At 40.0% G+C, this 23053-nt stretch overlaps 1 protein-coding gene across 1 annotated transcript in view; it reads left to right on the forward strand.

Moving 5' to 3' along the window:
• Positions 1-6483: 6483 nt before the first annotated feature.
• LOC133459436 (short transient receptor potential channel 4-like) overlaps positions 6484-23053 on the forward strand; it is a 49298-nt gene continuing 32728 nt past the window's right edge. Inside the window, exons 1-3 of the mRNA XM_061739354.1 lie at positions 6484-6632; positions 14579-14801; positions 17079-17297. Of these exons, the coding sequence (XP_061595338.1) occupies positions 14643-14801; positions 17079-17297 (378 nt within the window). The 5' untranslated portion in view covers positions 6484-6632; positions 14579-14642. The remainder of the gene's footprint in view (positions 6633-14578; positions 14802-17078; positions 17298-23053) is intronic.

The following is a 23053-nucleotide window of genomic DNA, read 5'->3' on the forward strand; positions in this document are numbered from 1 at the left end:
TAAATGTCTATTAATCTGTTTGTGTTCAATAAAAAATAAGTTCCAAAAAAAAAAAAATCCAGTTTTTGGCTAAATACATTTTACAAAATAAAAATGTATCTAAGTATGTGAACAATTTACGGATTTCCTGCATTAATCTGCTACAACATGTGATCTGATTTTCATCTGCGTCACAGTAACAACAAACATATTTCGCTTGAGCCGACCACATGCAGAACGATAGAAGTTCTCATGCCCTGCTTGAACACAGCTTTTAAACAGTCCCAGTGCAGGTGGGAAAGTAAGTGAAGCTCCTATAGACTAAAGTGGAAACTTAAAAGGTTGAAAGACTGTAAAATTTGGGCCTACAACCTAAAAAAAACGGGTGAATCTCCGGCAGGGAATGGTGAAGGAGGATGAGGAGGAAATGGCCAGAACGAATCCAATTAGAGCTGCACTGCTGAATTGAACTGACCATGAAAGTCAGAACAGAGTGCATCATTCATGGGATCGGACTAGACTACATCAGGAAATCATCGTGATATAAACATTGAAAGGAAACCTTGTGTGTCTTATTATTTTGATTGTCAAATCACTGATGAAATGCATCAGAAGCGCTTGTGACTGGGTTGATATTACCTGCCTGTCCTCTGTCTAACACTCCAATTTTTGGGCTTTGAGTTGCCAAGATATGCTCTTTGTTTGCTCAACTATTCACCCTAACCTCCTTCATGCAATTTCTGTACCAAACGAGGTTACCCCACTGCAAAGAGTTCCTAATTTGAAAGAAAAAAACACAAAGACCAAATACATTTCTTTAACTCCGGGGCAAGCACATTTGTTTTAAAAGATAGTTTTTCTTTCTCGGTTTGAAGAGCACAATGCAGTGAATTAGCAATGTCAATATACCTTACAATCGGAAGACTCAGAAATAGACAAAGCAATCAGCATTAATGATCCAGCAGTCTCTAGGAGAGAATGAGAAACAGTTATTTAAACAGCGACTGGCACGCTACCTTTAGGGAACCCTCACAAGCGCTGATACAAAAATACAGCACATCTCCCGCAGAAGAACCCAGGACAAAGAAGGATTATGAAAACCCGGGAGTTACATAATTGTGCTGTTGCACAAAACCTGACTGTGTGACTGTGTGACTTCACTGAGGGAGGTGACCGATTTTTTTCAGAAGATTGAGACAGGATGAGGTCCATTTAGACGAAAGAAACAGACTTCTGCAGAGATCAGTCCATTTGTTTGTCAAGCTCTTTGACAAACTAGGTTCCACCCACGGCTGTGTTAGTGTGGAGGACAGATAGGGATGAGAAAAAGGGGAAGATGGAGGATACAGATGGACAGAGGGCATGCCTCAAAGGGAGATGTCACTGCCAACTGGATGCATGAATTGGAACAGCAGACCTGTTCCATTTCACAGAACCAGCGCCAGCTTGTTTGGTTTGTGCTTACAGACTGCCTGCCATTCTCTGGAGTCTCCTCATACCGTGAGGTGAACGGCACCATCTGTTGAATCTCACCGGGCTCAAGACTACCTGCCTGTTCAGTGGTTTGTTAGTCAGCATCTACAAGTTTTTGGGGTTTTTTTTTTGTGTGAAACACCAGAGCGTTAATAGAAAATTAATATGACTAAACCAACATCCCATGAAGTTCAGAATCTGTCGCAAAGCAGTAGGGCCACTTTTGGAAATAAAGTCTTGAACATTAGCAATCACAGCGGCGATGCTATCTTGATGCATCCTGCAATGTGCTGTCACATTTTTATCAGCAGCAAATACTGTAAAATTGCACGTCTGACAAGGGGAACTCACCTTCAGCAGACAACTGCTGAATAAAAATAGAAAAGCAGCCTCTTGTCTCAAAATCCTTCTGCTGCCAAAGTCATACCGTGTTCCCCCTCGGGGAGAACTGTAATCAACCAGAGCAAGAGACTTTACCTTCATTAGAACAAAAATGTCTGTGCTGCCACGAGGCACCTCTGAAAAACTGAATAAATCAGAGGAAGTGAGCCAAGCAGAATCATTGCCTGTTAAGCTCACAAGCCATTTCATGATACTCAAATCTCCATTTCCATCAGTCCCATTTCAATCTCCTCCTACAGGGGAAGGACTGGCTCTGGGGCTATTTCCCACTCCAAGTGTATTTTGTGTTTTCTGACCTGTCAACCACAAATGTTTGGCGATGTTTGGAAGCTTATTTAAACATGCACTGCATTTGACCAAATCTTCCTTAATCCTGGGAACACACCAGCAGGATTTACTGATGTGGCAGCTCGGCTTTCCTGACAACTAATTATCTTTGATCTGCTAGAACAACATAATGCCAGACATCCCAAATAGGTTTTCAAGGTTTTCAAGTACTGTGGTCAGTTCCTTCTTACTTTGCACATTTTTAATATACAGCAGCAGTCCCCAAGTACAAGTACAATATAGTTATCTATCTCTGAAATGCCAGCTTACCAGGCCTTTGTTATAGTAATGTATTGTAAGAATTCTCAATGAAACAGATAAACGAGACAGGCTTATGTAAATATATTTTCTTGGAAATACTTTTATTGGGTCTGATTGGATTAATTCGACAAAATTCTTTCGAGGTTTCTAACCACAGCGCAGTCATTTAGAGTCCATGCTGGTGTACGATTCATTTATGTTTTAATGTCAGACTGATGTCAAATCTACTTTGTCACCTAGATTTGTCTACTCGTTGCAACGATCGTGACCTCAGCAGCTGGGACTGATCCCATGGTACCAGCTGGTGTACTCCATTGTTTTATCCCAATGTTATATTTAAATGTCTTAGTCGTTATTTATGGTATATTTTAGCTGGTGTACTCCAGTACGCCAGCAGTCCTCAGGGCTGCAGAGAATGTTGTTTTTAAAAAGAGGCTCAAAACCCATCTCTTTAATCAGGCTTTTAACTGACTCATTTAACTCTTTATAATTTTTTATGCTCACCCCTATTTTTACTTGATCTTACTTCTCTGTTTTATATAATTTTTAAGTTAATTTGTCCTGTTTTATTATCTCATTGTTCTATCCCAATGTTATATTTAAATGTTTTAGTCGTTATTTATGGTCTATTTTATACATTTTGTTTTATTCTCTCAGTTTTTAATGTGTTGCTTTCTAGACATACTTTTAGGATTTTATGTTATACTTTTATACTCCTTTAGTGTGTATTTTAACCTCATAGCCTATCTTATCCTGCTTTCTTTTAGCTTTTAGCTCCAGTGTTTTCCTCATAAGTTTTATGTTTGTTTAACGTTTTATGTAGTTTTAGTTTAGTTTAATTGCACATAAAAATATACAACAGTTTTAAAAAAGTACAGACGAACAGTATGTAGAAAAAAAAAAGGATATAAAAAAAAGAAATACACCCTAACAGAAAATGTGCGGGAGGAACCAAAAAAACCCATAAGGGCTTGTCGAGTGGTCCTCCTATAGTGAATTATAATGTAAAGCACTTTGTGTTGCATTTTTATATATGCATGAAATATATATATAAATAAAGCTTGATTTGATTTGAAGTAATGCCAGTCCAATCATTGTCTAGATCCCCTTCCATTTCATGTGAAGTCTTATGTGAAATAAAAATGTGGGTTGTACAGTCTTGTTCGTAATACGAATGTATATTCTTCTGCAGCTTTTCACGCTTTTTCTCCACTTTTGGTTCAACATTCAGAAAGACCAACTCCTGCATCTTCCCTCTTTTCTGTTCTGCAGTAATATCCGTAAAAATAATTACCTTATTACCTTTCCATGTAACCACAGAACCTGGGTCACAACCAGTAACGGTTTTTAGAAGTATTAGAAGTAGTTTTTGGAAGTAAAATGGTACACTTGTCCCCTCTCTGGCCTGGTGATAAAAATAAGGAAACTTTCTAAAATGTAGAGTTCTCCCAAATTTGAAAAACAAGCATTACACAACTTTAGATGTTTAAAAATGTGGAGTTGATGAAGACAACTTTTCCTATTAAAGTCTGACCTCAGGTAACCCTGGTATCCCTCTTGTATCCCTGTTTAATTTGATTATATGGATCATAAGAAATGAGCAGCTTTAAATGAATAATATAATAAATAATAATAATATTAATACATTATTTTCAGATTACCTTAGTCAAACTACAGAAGATATGCACTTTATGTTGTGACAGTAGTAGCATAGTGAATATTTAATTATTTGACTATAGCTATCATTGACTTAGAGACAGAAGCCCATGAGAAAGAATAATGAAACCTCATCTCTGTCCTGTCCTCCCAAACAAATGCTTTAGCATTACCATCCTAACAGGAGCACACTCACATACACACACTTGCAAACAAGGAATGAGTCTGAGACTCCAGGATCATGTCAGGGAACATTCAACATGATTACACACCATTAGACTTTACATTATCAGCCCTTAAAGGCACCAAACAGAGTGAGGCTGTTAGACTAACAGTGTGTTTGAAGTATGACCAGTGAGATATGATAATCCATCATACATCACTTGGCTCCAACTCAAGCATGTGCAATCCATCCAACTCTGACGAATATTTGCAAACAAATGGTAGCTTTCCCTGTCAAATCTCTTTCTTCTGGCATTTTCAGACATTCACAACCCCTCAAACATCTTAAAATAAACAGATCTTGTGAATATAGAGTTGATCTCTATGCCTTCTTTTTCACTGAAGTTGACCATTAGTCAATTACCACTGCAACAACACCTCATCAGTAGGGTAAAACTAACCGGTCTCACGACGGTCTGGGTGTGATTTTTGATAGTTTTTTTAAAATTCGACAAACAAGTTGATAACGTTTTTAGGACAAGTTTTTATCAGTTACGCCTCCTAGCCAAAATTAAATCTTTTTGAAATCATCATGACCTGGAGAAAGCTGTTCACGCTCTAATCAGCTCCAGATTAGACTTGTCACGTCTGGGGGTAAGGTGTGGACGCAGGAGAGCAGGAGGCAGGAGTTCAACAAAAAAAGGGTTTATTTACCAAAAAACCAAACTAAAAGCGCTGCAGAGCAGGATCAAAACAAACTAAACAGGGATCAAAAACTTGAGGAAGAACGTGGCAGGAAACATGAGGAACAAAACAGTACGGTCCGAAAGGGAACAAGGGAATGACAAGACCAGATATACACAGGGGATAACGAGACACGACGAGACACAGGTGCAGACAATCAGGGCAGATGGGACACAGGCGGGGCAAAACAGAAACTGAAAGCTGGGGGGAATGTCAAACCTTGAGAAGACTATTGTAATCCAGTATATGTTGGCGTCTCCAAGTCCTCTATTAGCCCCTTCAACAGGTCCTTCTGACCTGGGCCTTTTTAAATCAAGGCTTAAAACCTATTTATTTAGAATGGCTTTTAATACCCAGTAGTGTGGTGACACTTTTTATTCTTTTCTTCTTATTCTTTTTTATTTTATTTTATTTTTTGCTCTGTCTCATACGGAAGAGTATAAGGGCCAGTCAGGGGAAAAATAAAAATAATATTTTAGAGAAGGAAGATTTTTTTTCATTATGCACTTCGAGAAAAAAAGTCAAAATGTCGAGAAAAAAGTCGAAATGTCGAGATTAATGTTGAAGTACAATTTCGAGAAAAAACTTTATTCTCGACATTTCGACTTTTTTTCTCAACATTTCGACTTTTTTCTCGAAGTGCACAATAAAAAAAAATCTTCCTCCTCTCAAATATCTTTTCTCCTGCATGGCCGTAATACTCTTCCGTAGTCTCATGATTGTATGTTGTATTTCTGTATGTTTTATTCTGTAAAGCACTTTGGCTCACCTAGAGGTGGCTGTAAAGGGCTATATAAATAAAGTACATTTACATTCACATTTACATTAGACATATGGAAAACACATTTTCCATGTTCGTGCCTTTTTTTCACCTCGCTTTCAAGCAGCTGTCTGTGAAACTGGAAGTGTTATATAAGTTGTATGTGTTTGAAGTGAGCCTGGGCATCTGTGTGCGTTGCTCTTTGGAAGATTTCTCCCTCTTGCAGTGGCACATTGTTGAATGCGTCTCCGTGGTGCGCACGGCCCCTCTGCAGCAGCAGCAGCAGCGCGCTGCAGGAGCGCTCTGCAGACCCGACACGCATCTGGACGCGCCGCGTCTCCGCTCAGCTGCCCCCAACAGGTGGATTAGCTCGACTGGGAAAAGAACAAAGGCAAAAACAGCCCCTGCAGAGAGCAAAACCGGAGAGGTTGCAAAAAGCAGATCTAATCTACCGAGGAAACTTGCGTGGTTGTTGTTGCCCGTTTTTAATCGTCTCTCTGTGCGGGTGACGCTTTGGATGCGGCGTTTCTCCTCGCGCAAAAACCCCCAAACAATGGAAATCGTGATTAAAACGGAGCCAATAGGGATGCGTTGTGTGAAAGCAGCCAAGTCTCCAAAAACAAAAGTGTTGAATGTAGATTAGGTGGAGGAGAAAAAAAACAAACAAGGAAAAGACAAACTGGCGACTCGGGCAACAACACATCAACAAGCAGTCTGCACGAAGACCAACGCAGCTGTTTCACATCTGGGGCTGGAGAGATGCTTCACTCAAGAAGTTGAGCCAAAGGATTAAAAAAAAAAAAATTGATTTACCAAAAGAAGAACCCTAATTTTCCTGAACGAAGTTCCAATGCGCTGCACCCCAAAGGTTTGTTCTTTTTGTTCATGTTTCCTTGACATGTCTAAATGTTTGGCTACAGAAAGCTTTGCAACACAAGGGAGACAAGGGCAGCCTGCAAAATCCATGCGTCCTTACATACAACCATTATCACTCTCTCACACAAATGTTTAAATAAAAATTGTCAACATTGTGACGTGAAATTGAATTGAACCAAACTGACATTTTTATGTTTTTTTTTTAAATTATTTATTTATTTTTAATACCCTGTTTAAAGGTCAGGGAATGGTTATCTGGTCGGATTACAATATCTTCAGTAGCTGCTCTCACCACTGCAATTTACAGAATAAAACCTTTTTCTTTGGCTAAATATAGGCTTTTCTTAATTAAAAAAAAATCCGACTTTCTTATAATATCTAAATGATTTCTTCATTCCATGAAACTGTAATTCTTAAATATTTATTTATATATATATATATATATATATATATATATATATATATATATATATATATATATATATATATATATATATATATATATATATATATATATATATATATATATATATTATTACTCGCATGAAGATCATCTACTAATTATCTTGTACCGTTCCTCAGGGGGTGGCATTTATGTTGGATATATTTCTTGACTAATTCTGTCATATTAAACAGGATTACAGGAAGTGTAATTGGTATAATAAATACTTTTGGGTAGTAAATATACTGTTAGGTCATGTGTCTGATCTTTTATAGCCTTCAGCTGAACAGCAGCTACCAAACTCATGCTTAAACCTCTTGAAGGGATAATTTATAGTGGAGTTTCTGTTGAAAAACCTGTGCTTTTCTGAACAAAACTGAATATCATTTCAGAGCCTTTCTGTATTTAGTTCTCATGTGATATGTACTGATTCCACTCATAAAATGGCCTTGTTAAGTGCTACAAAGACTCTTAACAGTAACTTTATATTACTGATTGATTGACTTTCCACGACAACAGTTGAATTTCCGTTTAGGGATTTTGAAAGGTGAAGTGAATTGAATTGAAATGAGCATTGTATTGAGCATTGTTTTGGGGGAAGTACAGTTGTGTGGTTGATAACTGTTGCCTCACAGTCACACACAGGGTTCCTGGCTCAAATTCTAGCTGGGGATTTTCTTCGTGGAGTTTGCATGTTCTCTGACATGCAAAAACATGTTCATTAGCCAACATGCACATGGGGAAACATGTATATTGGCTAACTGCTGAATCTAAATTGCCATAGAAGTGAGTGTGTGGCTCTGCAATGAACTGGCGCAGAGGCCGTACCCCTGCCTCTCGTCTGAAGAGAGCTGGGATCGCCTCCAGCAGACCTCTCTAACAACCACCAGCTGATCTCAAATCTCCCATTTTTAAGTAAGATCACTGAAAAAGCAGTTTTTCAACAGCTAAATGAGTTTTAACACAAAACAACTGCAAGTCAGCTTTTGGAGAGCACCACAGCACTGAGACTGCTCGGACCAAATATCTCAGTGCTGCATGTGATACAAAATATACTCAAACGACTGGAGAACTGGGCGGGTCTTTCCAGAACTGTACTAAACTGGTTCAAACGTACTTTGATAACATGAAGTACTTGGTGTCAATAAGTAACTTTACATCTGAGCAGACAAGAATCACACGTGGAGTTCCCCAAGGTTCCATCCTGGGACCTCTTCTGTTTAACATCTCCATGCTCCCACCGGCACAGATTATATAGATTATAGAACAACAGCATAAACTACCATAGCTATGCAGATGACACACAGATGTATATTACAATGTCACCAGGAGAACCTGTCAGGCTCTTGGTAAAGGCATGGAGGAGATTAATGACTGGATGTGCCACAACTTTCTCCAGCTAAACAAAAGAAAACTGAGGTAATTGTCTTTGGAACCAAAGAGAAATTATTACAGATCACCACAGACCTTTAACCTTTACACCTAAAAACACCAATCTGGGTGTAGTGATGGACTCAGCCCTAGATTTGGAAAAACACATTAAGGCAATAACAGAGTCAGCCTACTATCATCTTAAGAATATATCAAGGTTAAAAGATCTGATGCCTCAGTAGGACCTGAAGGCACTAGTCCAGCATTCATGTTTAGTAGCTTGATTATTGTAACAGCACCTTTACAAATTTACCTAAAAATTCAGACAACTGCAGCTCATCCAGAACTCTGCTGCTCCGTCACCAAGACCAGAAAAGTGGACCACATCCGTCCAGCTCTGAGCTCTTTACACTGGCAGCTTGTCCATCAGAGGATAGACTTTAATATCCTGATACTGGTCTATAAAGATCTGAATGGTCCAGGACCAGAATACACTGACCCAGTATGAACCCTCCAGACCCCCCAGGTCACCTGGATCTGGTGTTTTATCAGTTCCCAGAGTCAGAACCAGACATGGACGCCCAGAAAGCCTCAGCTCAGCTGAAACATTCAGTTCATTTAAATCCAGGTTGAAGACCCTGCATTTGAATAAAGATCCACATCTGTACTGTTACTTTTAAACTGTTACAAGTTTCAAAACTTTATCATATTTTATCAATTGTTCTTTTTTCTCTAATTCTAAATCATGCTTTTTATTTCTACTATGTGATGTTCTTATGTCTCCGTAAAGCACTTTGAATCACCAACTTGTTGAATTGTGCTATAGAAATAAACCTGCCTTGCCTCACCTTGCCCCCGACCATGAATAGGAAGAAGTGGGGATAGATTATGAATGAACTGAACTGAAGAAGCCTATCATGTTTTTTACCACAAATTACACCCTGAACTGGAACCAGTATCTATATTTTACTGAATAACAGGCACCAGGTGTGCCTAGATATATTTCGATTTAAATTGGAATTGTTGCACAGGAGGCCATTGCAATCTCAAAATATCACAGAGTTCTTCTGGTTTCAGGGTCAGGCAGCAAGGATAACAGTTAGAAAAGAATGAGATCCATTCATGAGGGAATTTTCCTCATCTAAAACAATAAACAAGCAAAAATGTATATCTTAATCAAAATTAATTTGAATATTAGTATTCAAACTAATTTTGATTAAGATATACATTTTTGCCAGTAAATAAAAAGAAGAACAATATAAGAGTAATGTTTCTGATAGCAAAATGATTCCAACTCTATGGGTAACAGTGTATTTACATCTCATTCCTTATGCAACAAGCATTTGATTTGCTTTTTCTGCTGCAACAACCTAGTTTTTATAACACAGTTCATGTTGTAATACAGACCCTGATGGACCAAGTCTGTATGACTGTTTGTCTGATGAAAAAATCAAGTGGCACAAAAACCCACAGTATGGCGTTTTCTTGAACCATTAAGGGAAAAAACAACAACAAAATATCCCTTTAATAACTTTAAAAAAAACAACCCTCTGGAAGGCAGCTGCTCATTATTTGAGAGTGAGCCAATCAGGCCACTAAGCAGCCATAATGCTAATATATGGCAGTAAGGAAAAATAAAAAAGCAATAATCACTGATTCAGGAACCAGGAGCAGTGATTTCAGTGGGAGAATAACTGTAAGGTGAAAGCTTCATCCTTTCGTAGACCTTTTCTTGACTTAACAGATTCATGGAACTCAAAAATCAATACTTTGAAGCAATAAACCATTAATATGGCATATGCATTTCATATAATGACCACTGGGATAGACTTTAGTGCTATTATGCCTCTGAACAGGATGAATGAGGCAAAGAAAAAAGATGTATTTATTAAACTGAAAGTGTTTGCTTACTCACTTTCAATTTATATATATGTGTGTATATATATGTATGTATATATATATATATATATATATATATATATATATATATATATATACTGGAATTGCTGTTTTTCTCTTGTTCCTTCAACAAATAAAGGGCTGCTCATCAATTTTCTATGAGTTTTCCTCAGACAGTAGGAAGAGAGATGGGCATTACGCACTTGCCATGTTGACTCCCAGCTTTTTTTAATTTTAGTAAGTGATTTGTAGCACATGTTTCTTTTTTCTTTTTCTTTTAAACTCATATCTTTCATGTACCTGCTATTTCTTCTCTCCTTGCTTTCTTGTCCTCTCCACCTCTTGAGGTTGTTAATACAGAACACCAGATAAAGCAGCCTATTAGTTTTGTTCACGCGTCGCTTCAGTTAAGGACATAAAATGATGCTGGCATAATTATGTCTGTCTACCCTGGAATTTTGTGAACCATATCACCACAGGCTTATAGAATTCCAGAGGTGCTTCCAAAATGAAGTCTGGAATATTGGTGGGTATCCTCTCAAGAACTGCTCATGTGAGGTCCTTCCTGAATATTTCTGATGAGTTACAGTCAGGGCTTTGACTTGCCCATGAAAAAAAAGTATTTATTCCTTTCAATCATTCTTTGATGAAATGATTTGTGTGATAAGAAAACTTGTCTTGCCAACTGATCTTTTTTTCTTGAAATATTGTTCACGTATACATGCTCTGACCCCTGTATCAATCCAAAAGATTGCTGCTGGGAGCATTAGGAGTGTTGGAGAACATCTGTCACTCTTGTCTTTTTCTGTATGTAACGCACTGTTTAATCCGTCGTTTGTCACGTCAGCCTTTTCTTTTTTCCCAGTGCCTCGGGTCTGTCAATAAGAATAATCTCTCTGATTTGTTTCTCGGTGCAGTGAATGAGCTCCATATGTTAATTTGACATCAACTGTTATATTTCAGTGCAGAAAAATGCACAAAAAAATGCACAAAACAGACCATGTTGTTTTGTAAATAAAAGCCACTTTTTGAGTGTAAACAAGTGAGATTGATTGATTGACTGATTTTGTTGAAAGTCTTGTTAAATAATTGATTTGGCTCCTTTCTTACTGGCAAAGGTATGTCTTGTACAGGGTTTCTTTTTTTTCCTAGACAGTGGCAGAGGAATTAACATAATCCCTAGTTCCCGATGCTTGTTTGGTATATAAGTCTTAATTTACCAGAATAATTAAGAATTTCTTTTGGTTTAAATAATTCCAATAATCCTTGAAACTGCATCCACCATGTTTTACAGATTTCATAAAATTCTTGCACTGGAGTTTTGTGTAGGAAACATGGCATCTGACCAGATAATTCTGCTTTGATCCAGCTGTTCACCAGCTCCCTGACATGTATAGTCGTTAGCAAGCTGTGGTTGGGTGGAAATCTTTATTCTGGATCTTGCATTCACACCATTGTTGTTGAGTGTCCTCCCGTAAATGGCTTCATGGACATAAATATAAACAATGTGAGAGAGGCCTTTAGCTGCTTAGAGGCAACACTGGGTTGCTTTGAGAACTCACACACTAGTACACACCTTGCCTTAGGATTGGGGTTTTTTTAATTGTATTTTGTCTACCACTCTTGGGAAGGATATAAAATGGTCCTCAGTTTCCTCCACCGCATATTAAGTGCCAAGTTTAGCAGAAAGTCAAACTTCTATACATCCATGTTCTTACGTGTAAAAAGCGTAACATACTGTATGACCACAGGAAACTGCCAATTCTGACCAAGACACAAAACGTCGAAACCGAAAGTGAAGCTTTTTTTTTTAACTTAAGCCCTTTGCTCCTCTAGGGTGCATAGGCCGCTGACAAATATCTTCCATTTCACTCGGCTTTTGGCTGTTATTTGGAGATCTCCCCAGTTGAGGCCGCTCTCTACCATTTCTGCCTCGGTGCTTCTTCTCCAGCTGTTCCTGGGGCGACCTCATCTCCTCTTTCCTTGGGGGTTCCACTTCAACGCTTGTCTGGTGGTGTTTGTCGCCGGTTTTCTGAGGGTGTGGCCAATCCAATTCCACTTTCTCTTCCGGATTTGTAAGTCAATGGGATCCTGGCTTGTTATTTTCCAGAGGTCCACATTGATTACTTTGTCCCAGATGTGGAGGATTCTCCTGAGGCAGGTGTTTATAAAAGTCTGCAACTTGTGCGTTGTGAGTGTTGTTGTCCTCCAGGTCTCGGCTCCATACAGCATCACCTGTTTCACACTGGAGTTGAAGATGCACATGTTGGTGTTTAAGGAGATGTTATTGGAGCTACAGATCTTCCTAAGCATGTTGAACACCACTCTAGCCTTGTTGGTTCTGCTTTTGATGTCAGCATCTGTCCCTCCGGTGTTGTCCACAACACTACCTAGGTACTGTAGGTGAAAGACTGTACCTCCTCTAGAGCAGTGTTGTTCATAAGGATAGGGTTGGCGGTTTTGACATTCAATTCAATTCAATTTTATTTATATAGCTAATACAACAAAAGTTGTCTCTAGACGCTTTCCAGAGACCCATACCCAGAACATGACCCCCGAGCAGTTATTACATAAACAATGGCAGGTAAAAACTCCCCTAGTGGGAGAAAAACCTTAAGCCAAACAGTGGCAAGGAAAAACTCCCCTTTAGGAGGGAAGAAACCTTGAGCAGGACCAGGCTCATAAGGGGGACCCTCCTGCCGAGGGCCAGACTGGGGGTCAGGGACGGCAACAGCACAGCAGGCAGGTGGAAGCAGCAACGGGATGACCCAGGGTGGGGACCGCAGGCCAGCATGCAGCTCCCGAAGCTCCGGCCCAATCATCAAGTCCCAGGTTGGGGTGCAGGGTCGGGGAAAGGTTGAAAAGGGGCAGGACCAGGGAGAAGAGTCTTGACGGACAAACCTCTCCCCCGCCTGCCCGGGCCGTTACCCTGCCCCCCCACTCCCACACTGCAGGATCCGGTGTTGTGCATTCAGAGATGCTCTTCACCACCGGCAGAGGATGCTGCAACACTGTGATCATATTATATTTTTTATATGCAAAAACACAGGTAATCAAGATCCATTATTAATGGATCTTGATTACCTGTGTTTTTGCTATATTGGGGTTGCGACCGAGTTTTATTGCAGTTTGTGACAGCCTTTCCGTTTTCACTTGCATTTGTGTATGTGTATGTGAAAGGAGAGCTATGTCATCCGCAAAATCAAGATCATCCAGCTGATCCCACATTGTCCACTGGATTCCATTTCTCCTGCCTGTAGTAGTTTCCCTCCAGTCAATTGCCAGGAGGAACAGGAATGGTGAAAGCAGGCAAAAGTGAAAGTGAAGCACTTTCAATAAATTAAGCAGTTTGGACTCAGACTGAATCCCTCTCTTTGTGGGAGTCTATTGAACGTAAGAAGCTGCGTTAGTCAGTGAAGGAAAATGCAGGACTCTGCCTGACCTGAGAGAGATGCGTGCGGCATCTTCACGCAGGCGTTTCCTGACCTTCTTATTACAACAAAGAACTTCTGAGTAGAAACATGAGACACTGTGTGTTCTGGCAACAGCATCAGTTCAGGGCAATATTGTGCTTTCTAGGAGAACACAGCCGCAAGGACTCATGGGAAATGGTTAATCCTGCAAACCTTTTTTTTTAATTCACTAGTAAATATTTATTAATATGATTTATGCTGTTTGTGTCTATGACCCCGAGTTATATTCAGGTTCAAGTGTTTGGGTTTGAGTTTCATTTCATATGACAGGAAATTCCCTTAGTTGTTCTCTTTGCGATGAGAACTAAAGCTAACATGGGGAAAATATCTTTTTTATCCTTTTTTAATAGTAAAAATTCTCCGTTGGACAATGCCCCATTAAAAAAGCAGCATTTCCACCAGATCCAATCCCAATTTAAGAGCACTGCTTGCCACAATATATTCACGTCTCTCATTTGAAAATACCTGATGCTGGTTTTACGATCAAGTTAACTGCAGGTTATTTCAATGATTCTCAGTCTAGGTAACAGAGGATAACTGTATTTCAGCTGTTTAAATGGGGCTTCTTAATGTACGTTTGAAACCTGTGTGAAAATTTTAAGCACCATTGTGGATCATGTTATGAATTCCTGCTTCTTCTCTGCTTTTGCTTTGGTCTCTTTTTATGCCTTTAGTCATCCATTTCCTGCTTGAGAAGGTCAGAAGCAACAGGTTCACTTATTTTTTGAATCCTTTTGCCCTTGTCCCTTGTAGTGTGACTTCCCCCAGGCTGGCAGCAGCTGTGTTGAGAGGGTGCTGGTAAGCTGATCCCAGGGAGATGTCACAGCTGTACTACCGGCGGACTGACAGCTCTTCATACCGGGACCGCATCCCGCTGAGAATTGTGCGGGCAGAGTCGGAGCTGTCAGCGTTGGAGAAAGCCTACCTCGGCGCTGTGGAGAAAGGAGACTATGCCAGTGTGAAGCAAGCTTTGAAGGTGTGTGTGTGTGCATGTGTAACTATGAAAGAATGGAAACATTCATTGCTAAATTGATGAATGATTGCATGGAGAGTCTAACAAATATAGTTGGTGACCCCTTATTTAGAAGGCCAGAATTTTACCGCACAGTCACCTTGGGGGCCGGACCCTCAAGTTAAAATAAGATTTTGGTATAGCATTATTATTTGATGTTTATTGTTTATATTTTTTTCCATTTCATTACAAAACTGAAGGTATTTTTAGCCTTTATGAGTAAAGGCTGAATTATGGTTCTGCGTTAAACCTACGCCGTAGGCTACGCGGGAGGCTCTCCGTAGCCTACGCCGTAGCCTGACGTGCACCTCCCAAAAAATGTAACTACGCTTCAAGGCAACGCCAAGGAAGTGATAGGAAAAGGCCTCTTAACACAGGTAAAATTGCACTCTCAAAGGCCATGAAACGAAAAGTTGATGTGGAAAACAGATCCTTTAACGATGACTGGACTGAAAAGTTGTCACGGAGTGTATTGGTTGAGGACCCAGATGCAGGAGAGCGGGAGGCAGGAGTTCAGCAAAAACAGGGTTTATTCCACAAAAACAAAAGAACAAAAAACGCTGCAGAGCAGGATCAAAACAAGAACCAGGATCATGAATAACAAAACTGACGACGAGAACATGGAGGGAGCAAACAGGACGGACCGACAGGGAGCAAGGGAAAGACAAGACCAGATATACACAGGGGGTAACGAAACACAGGTGTGAACAATCAGGGCAGACGGAAAATAGGCGGGGCAGAACAGAAAACACAAACTGGGGGAAATGTCAAACACTGACAAAAGTACGCATTTATCATGCCAACCTTCCGAAATGCGTCAGCTGTATGCCTCATTTGCAACGAAACTGTTGCTGCTGATCCTCATAATTATGGAATCCAGCGGCAGGCCGGATTGGATGGTTCGGCGGGCCAGATTCGGCCCGCGGGCCGCCAGTTGATGATCACTGGTCTAAATCATGGAGGAGCTAATGGACACTACAGCCGAACCCTAGCTCGGATGATTTAGAGAAGTATATCACGGGTGGCCTGTGCAACCATTATGATAGCTGATCCTTTCTCTCGTCAGTATCAGACTTGATGATTAAGTGAACTGCTTTTCTTTTTCATTTTTGCTGTCACAGTACTTGCAATGTATAATTTATGGTTAAAAAACAACTCACCGAGCACTTTCTGCACCCCAGCCTCCGTGCTTATCTCAGTGCTACTGGGTACGCTCACAGAACCAGCACCAGCCCTGCTCTTCACTGTGGTCATACTGTCTTTTCATGCTGCCTTAATTCTGCAGAAGACACTGCTTATGCACCAAATCTAAAACAGCTTGCAGCTTCTTTTCATCCTCAACAAGCACATTTTAACTTGTGTGAGTCAGATAAGCTGCAACAGGTCTTGTGCACCTGCACTTATAACTGCCGATGTTAATTATAAGAGCGACTTGACTGATTTCATTTCAGATTCTGCCGATGGGCATGCATATTTAAACTATATACAGCTTTTAAGCCGTTGATTTTAATTTTAGACTGATAATTTATGCTTGTGTTGTTTTACATAATTATTAATCAAGCACAAGCATTTGAAATTGTTATGATTAAATCATCATTTTAGCTCCCTTTCAAATGCTTTAATGATGACAGGATTCAATAGGTGATCTATATTCATAACAATGGATAGATATTATTTTGTTGGCCTATGAGTCAATTTTGTACGTATGCTGGTTCCACTGTGTAGCTGCGGCCTAAACTCTAGATGTTCCTGTTCAGCTCGTCCTGTGTTTAACCAAGGGAAACTGGTTTGGCATGGACCTGTTGGGTTCAGCAACTCCAAAACCATGGAATATGATGTTTCCAAAGACAAGTGTTAGGGTGCTTTCACACCTGTCCCGTTTGGAGCAGTTGTTCCGAAACAGGGAGCGTTTCCCCCTAAAGATCGGTTCGTTTGGTATATGTGAACACAGCAATCGCTCAGATGCGGCACAAAACCAGCGAGCCGAGAACAGTTGGTTCCACATGGCATTTGTTAACAGTTAACAGCCTTGTGAACACAAACGCCACAAACGAAAAACGAAAAAACTGTATCGATTTAGCCCCTGAATCTGAACAAAACAAACGGGCCACAGCTCTGAAAACACCCGAAAAGAGTGGGCTTTCTTCACAAATCAAGTTCATCTTTTTAACCCCCTGGAGTCCAAGAGCAGGAATTATTGAGAGCCACCCTAACTTTCACTCCCTACCTTATTTTTGCCAGGAGGCAGAGATTTATTTCAAGATCAACATTAACTGCATCGACCCTCTCGGCCGCACGGCTCTTCTGATTGCCATTGAGAACGAGAACCTGGAAATTATTGAGCTCCTGCTGAGCTTCAACGTCTACGTTGGTGATGCCCTCCTGCACGCCATCCGGAAGGAAGTGGTGGGAGCCGTGGAGCTGCTGCTCATTCACAAGAAGCCCAGTGGGGGCATGCAGGTGAGGAGATGATTGAGAGCCCAAGTATACTTGCAGTTCAGAACGCGTACACATCATGCATATCCTGCGTTCATTTGACGCGTCGACGTGCACGTTCTCAAAAAGACACTGAACTGCGTACCTGCAGTTCTTGCTGTGGCCGCGGGTGGTGCTTAATCAGTTTTACAACTGTTGCTTTGCTTACCGCCCCCAATCGGTCACCGCCGGTACGACGCTCTCTCCTTGCGTACTACGCGAGCGACGTTGCAGTTGGTGGTGCACGCGAACGGACGAGAACGCAAGCTCAAACAGCAAGTATATCTGGGCTCTAAGAGGGAGGAATGGAGCTTCGGTTTAAGTATGAAGTCGATGTTACCGTATTTTACGCACTATAAACCGCACTCAAAATCAATTTTTCTCAAAAATCGGCAGTGCGTCCTATAATCCGGGGCACCTTATATATGAATTTTGTTGTGCTTACTGACAGTTTTATGCGATGAACCAATCAGAGTACAGGACGTAGTACGATTCTTACCTCCTCCACTTTTTATTTGTGGATTCGTGGAAGACAAATTATTTAAAATGTGAGAGTATTTTTCTGTTTTAGTTACAACCGAACGATATTCTGAATTATTGTGAATTAATTGAAGAAGTTCGACTGACCAGAATGTTTTTTTGTTTAACTTTATATATGATTTATCATGCTTTTTTACACCAATGCACTTATGGATGAAAATAAAGCCGTTCATTGATATTGCTCCTCATAACCCGGTGCCTCTAATGGTCGGCAAAATCCAGTAGTTCAGCAGGATGAGGGACTGAATTAAATAGATATTTTGTTTGGAATGTCCTTAGTTCGGCTGCTTTTTATGTAATAATGGCATTATATGACTACAGTTATAATGAAACAGAATTGGATTCAGCTCAATTATGGATGCATATAAATAATTAGATTAAAATGGATTATTGTTTTAATTGAAATGCGTCCCAGCATTAAACCCAAAATAGATGCACAGCATCCATGACACAGAGGTACACATGAACAAAACACTGGAGAACTTCTGACTCCAGCTGAGAGGAGTGCTGCGTCAGCCGGTAAAAAAACACATACTCATTGCTTCTCTTATATGATGTATGTTGTTGCTTGCAGCTTTTTTCATACAATCCAAAATAATTGACCTGGTATTTTTGGCAACAACAATAGCTGGGACATCAAAAAGCTGTTTTCAAAAGCCTCTTTCTGTCTCTTAAAAAAGTAATAATTCATACAGAAAAATGCTCGATGAGCATGTTCACCAAGAGACAATGTGATTTTGGCAAAATTAGATTGCTGTTGTTCAAAAATGCCCTTCTTGAAGCAGATGGAGCTGCTTGTTTAATATTGAATTCCTATAATTATATATATTGCACATATATATCATACATACATATATATCTGCCACACATGAACCAAACACGCTGGAACGCAGGCACACACCTGTGTTTTTGGCTTCATCAGTCAGCTCGTGGGGAGAATTGAACTTTTTGTTGTGTCTGATCAGAATCAATGCTTTAGGCTTTCAGAGAATAAAGTATAATTGTAAAAATAAGGAAAATTTTGAATGTGTCAGAAAAGAAAAGGGCGGGACGCTTTAAAGGATAATGCAAGAGAAAAATAATTCCCAGTCCTAATGTCTCAGCTGTGACATTAATCAGGTGAGGCATTACCTCTTTACTTTAATGCTTCTGAAAGATTGCGATTCTCCCCACCACTTGAGTAGGCTGTGAAAATAGATCTATCTAGTGAAACCAAATCACCACAAGAGATTCCCACTGATTTGATTAAAAAGCTGTCTGGGAAAGATGCGTCCTATCTGTTGCCAGCATCTTGTCTAAGATTTATTAATCAGGAGATTTATTTATTATTTGCCCTTTCAAAAATTGTGCATATCTGTCTTTCAAGTTTTGTCCGGATGTTGTGTTTTAATCTAACAAGTGTAGTGGCTGATTTGTTTTCTGCTGAGGACTGCAGGGGTATCAGGGGTCTAGGGGTCAAGGGGATTTGAAGTTTTTTCACACTGACATACACTGGCCACTTTTTTAGGTACACCCGTCCAACTACCCGTTAACACAATGTCTAATCGGCCAATAACATGGCAGCAACTCAATGCATGTAGGCATGGTCAAGACGATCTGCTGCAGTTCAAACCAGCATCAGAATGGGGAGGAAAGGGGATTTCAGTGACTCTGAACGTGGCATGGTTGTTGGTGCCGGACGGGCTGCTCTGAATATTTCAGAAACTGCTGATCTACTGGGATTTTCAAAAAATCAAAATCCGACAGCACTCTCTTAAGTACAAAACTTTAATATAGTTTCAATCACGTCCTCAACAATCCTTGTTGAGGACGGCTGCAAGCCGAAACGCGTCCGATTTCCTGCTGCTGTGCAGTGATTGAAACTATATTAAAGTTTTGTACTTAAGAGAGTGCTGTCGGATTTTGATTTTTTGATAAGTTTTTTTGGACTGGCACCCGGTGACACACTTTTACTCTTTTTGAGTGAGCACGCCAAGTCTGCCGACTACTGGGATTTTCACCCACAACCCTATCTAGGGTTTACAGAGAACGGTCCGAAAAAGAGAAAATATCCAGTGAGCAGCAGTTCTGTGGGGGCAAATGCCTTGTTGATGCTGGAGGTCAGAGGAGAACGGCTAGACTGGTTGGAGCTGATAGAAAGGCAGCAGTAACTCAAATAACCACTGGTTACAACCGAGGTGCAGAAGAGCATCTCTGAACCACAACACTGGAACCCTGAGGCGGATGGGCCTCAGCAGCAGAACCACACCGGGTCACTCCTGTCAGCTTACAACAGGAAACTGAGGCTACAATTCACACAGACTCACCAGAACTGGACAACAGAAGAAGGAAAAACGTTGCCTGGTCTGATGAGTCTCCATTTCTGCTGCCACATTCGGATGGTAGGGTCAGAATTTGGCGTCAACAACATGAAAGCATGGATCCATCCTGCCTCGTATCAACGGCTCAGGCTGGTGGTGGGGGTGTCATGGTATGGGGGATATATTCCTGGAACACTTTGGACCCATTAGTACCAACTGAGCATCGTGTCAACGCCACAGCTACCCGAGTGTTGCTGCTGACCATGTCCATCCCTTTATGACCACAGTGGACCATCTTCTGATGCTACCTCCAGCAGGATAACAGGTCATAAAGAATCATCTCAGACTGGTTTCTAGAACATGAAAATGAGTTCACTACTGAAATGTTCTCCACAGTCACCAGATCTCCATCCAGGAGATGGGAGATTTGCATCATGGACGTGCAGCCGACAAATCTGCAGCAACTGCTTGATACTATCATGTCAATATGGACCAAACTCTCTGAGGAAGGTTTCCAGGACCTTGTTGAATCTATGCTACAAAGGATTAAAGCAGTTCTGAAGGCAAAAGGGGGTCCAACCCGGTACTAGCAAGGTTTACCTAATAAATAAAGTGTCCGGTGAGTGTAGTTATGTAAAGATATGTTTCCAACATAACAGAGAGCTTGATGTAAAATAAGCATAGTCATGCTTTCTTCAGCCATAGCCTTGAGCTTATTTTACACAATGGAATAAGAGCTTGTCGGGGTTCTATTTTCTGGTTCTTCCAGCTTTAACTGAGTCTTTGTGATGTTGTTGTTCAGGATGACAGGTGAAAAGCAGTGTGGCAGCTCAAAATAGAGCACATCAATAACAATGTAAAGCTACACTCAGAGCTTTTGCAGATGCTAATGTTGCATGTTCAATTATTATGCAGATGGCAGAGGCCTCGTTCTAATGTGCATAACAAATATGCATAACACAGAAGAGTGGGCTGTAAATTCAACACTTTTCTCTGCAATTATCATAACTTCACCTCCACCAGTTTTTGCTTTTTCCCATCTAATTCGTGCTTGGGTGGAGGCCAAGACTGTTTGATGTGGATTTTCTGAATATCATCCACCTCCCTTGTAGAGAATGAGATCCGAATATACACTGAAGCCTTTAATATCGCCCTCCTCTGTGAAATTTGACAACTCTCAGACATGGCTCTGGGCCACTTTCTGGAGTCATTGCTGGAGAGCTGAACTACACAAGTGAATTTGGGTTTATGTGATAAAACAACTATTTGGTGCAACAATATGAAAAAATTGCATTTTCTTTTTTTTCCTTTTTTGTTCTTGTAGAAAAAGACAGACAATAGACAATAGTTATTCATAGTGTCTTCTCAGCGAGGAGTCGTGACAGAGCTTCACCGATACTATTTCTGTTCCTTTTTAAACACGAGTATTATGAAACTCAAAGTATAGTACATCTAGGATCTGTTCTTAACTCTGAACTGTGCATTTTTGTCTTTCATCTATAAGAGTTACTTGAAATCAAATAATAATACATATTGAGCTTTGCCAAGAAGTCCCAAGATGTACCAGATTCCCACCAAAAGATGACAAATTTTCATGATTTTCACTGTCATTCATTCAGATATTAGGTTAATTTCACATGAAAAAGTAGTTAATCGTGGCAGAATATGAAATTGTCCATTTAATTTATAGTAACATAGTTAACTTTAGCCAAGTTTAGCTTTAGTGTTACAAAGAAATACATAAAAATATATGATAACGGTATGGTGAGACTGGAATTTAGACATGTCAAAGTGTCTAAATACAAAGTAATGTTTATTCTTTGCAAAGTACAATGTATTTCAACAGAACCAATGGAGCTTACAAACCACTGAAGTGTGACTAACAGTGTGGATATGTAAGACTGTTAAGAGAAAAAGTCACAGATAAGACAGCGATGGAGGCCTTTCTTCAAGACAAGTGCTGGTATAGAAAAATAACAGGACTGGGCAGACTGAGTCTTTCTGATACAAAGTGAACAACCAAAGCATGGAAATGCAATCACAAAGAATAAGAATAAAAGTATCCTTAGCAAGTGGAAACTGAAGTGAAGTGGAAACCAGAAACTATACTTGTAGTGCTTAATACTTTTGACAAAATATACTAGGGAGTATGCTGTTTGCAAGTAGATGCACAATCTACAGTCTGCCAAAGGATACCTGGGTGGCATGTTACTTCTGTGCACATTTCCAGTATACAACTGACTACCTTGTATACTGTATCCCATAATGCAATGTACATCTACAGCAGAAGTCAGTCACGGAGGTCAAGTTATATTTAAGCATAATTGGTTTCATGCTATTGACAACATTTATACGTGCTCTGATCCTTTTATTTGAGTGTTTACCTGGCCCACCATTACGGGTATTGATAGATGTTTTGAAATATGCAGTTATGGCTGCATATTTCAAAGGCACAATACCTTTCTCTTTAAATATAATCTTTAAGTACAGATTTGAAGCTGAGCTTTATGATATACATGCATCTATCTCCTTTGCTTGTTTTTTTTTATTCATTTTGAAAGTTGCCAAATCTATAGTATTATATTGTTCTGCAAAACAATGTGCTTCAATTCTGCCAAATAGTTTAGAAATTCATAACTTACATGTACAAATTCCATCCGTCTCTCGTTCATGGAATTTTAGACCAACGAGGTCAAACATTTTTACCTTCAAACACTTGAAAAATGTAATGGTGTAATACCAGCGACACTTTTTAAAAATACGATTGACAAGGGCCAACAAAAGACTATAATCCAGAGCGCGAGAGATAAGACCCTGTCGCAACTAATTATTATCAGTTCAGTCTTGGTAGCACAAGTGGGTATAGTGGGTAAGTCTTTTAAAAGTCATTCTGTGAACAAA

The sequence above is a fragment of the Cololabis saira genome, chromosome 14 (genome assembly GCF_033807715.1).
Source record: "Cololabis saira isolate AMF1-May2022 chromosome 14, fColSai1.1, whole genome shotgun sequence".
In the NCBI taxonomy this organism is placed as follows: domain Eukaryota; kingdom Metazoa; phylum Chordata; class Actinopteri; order Beloniformes; family Belonidae; genus Cololabis; species Cololabis saira.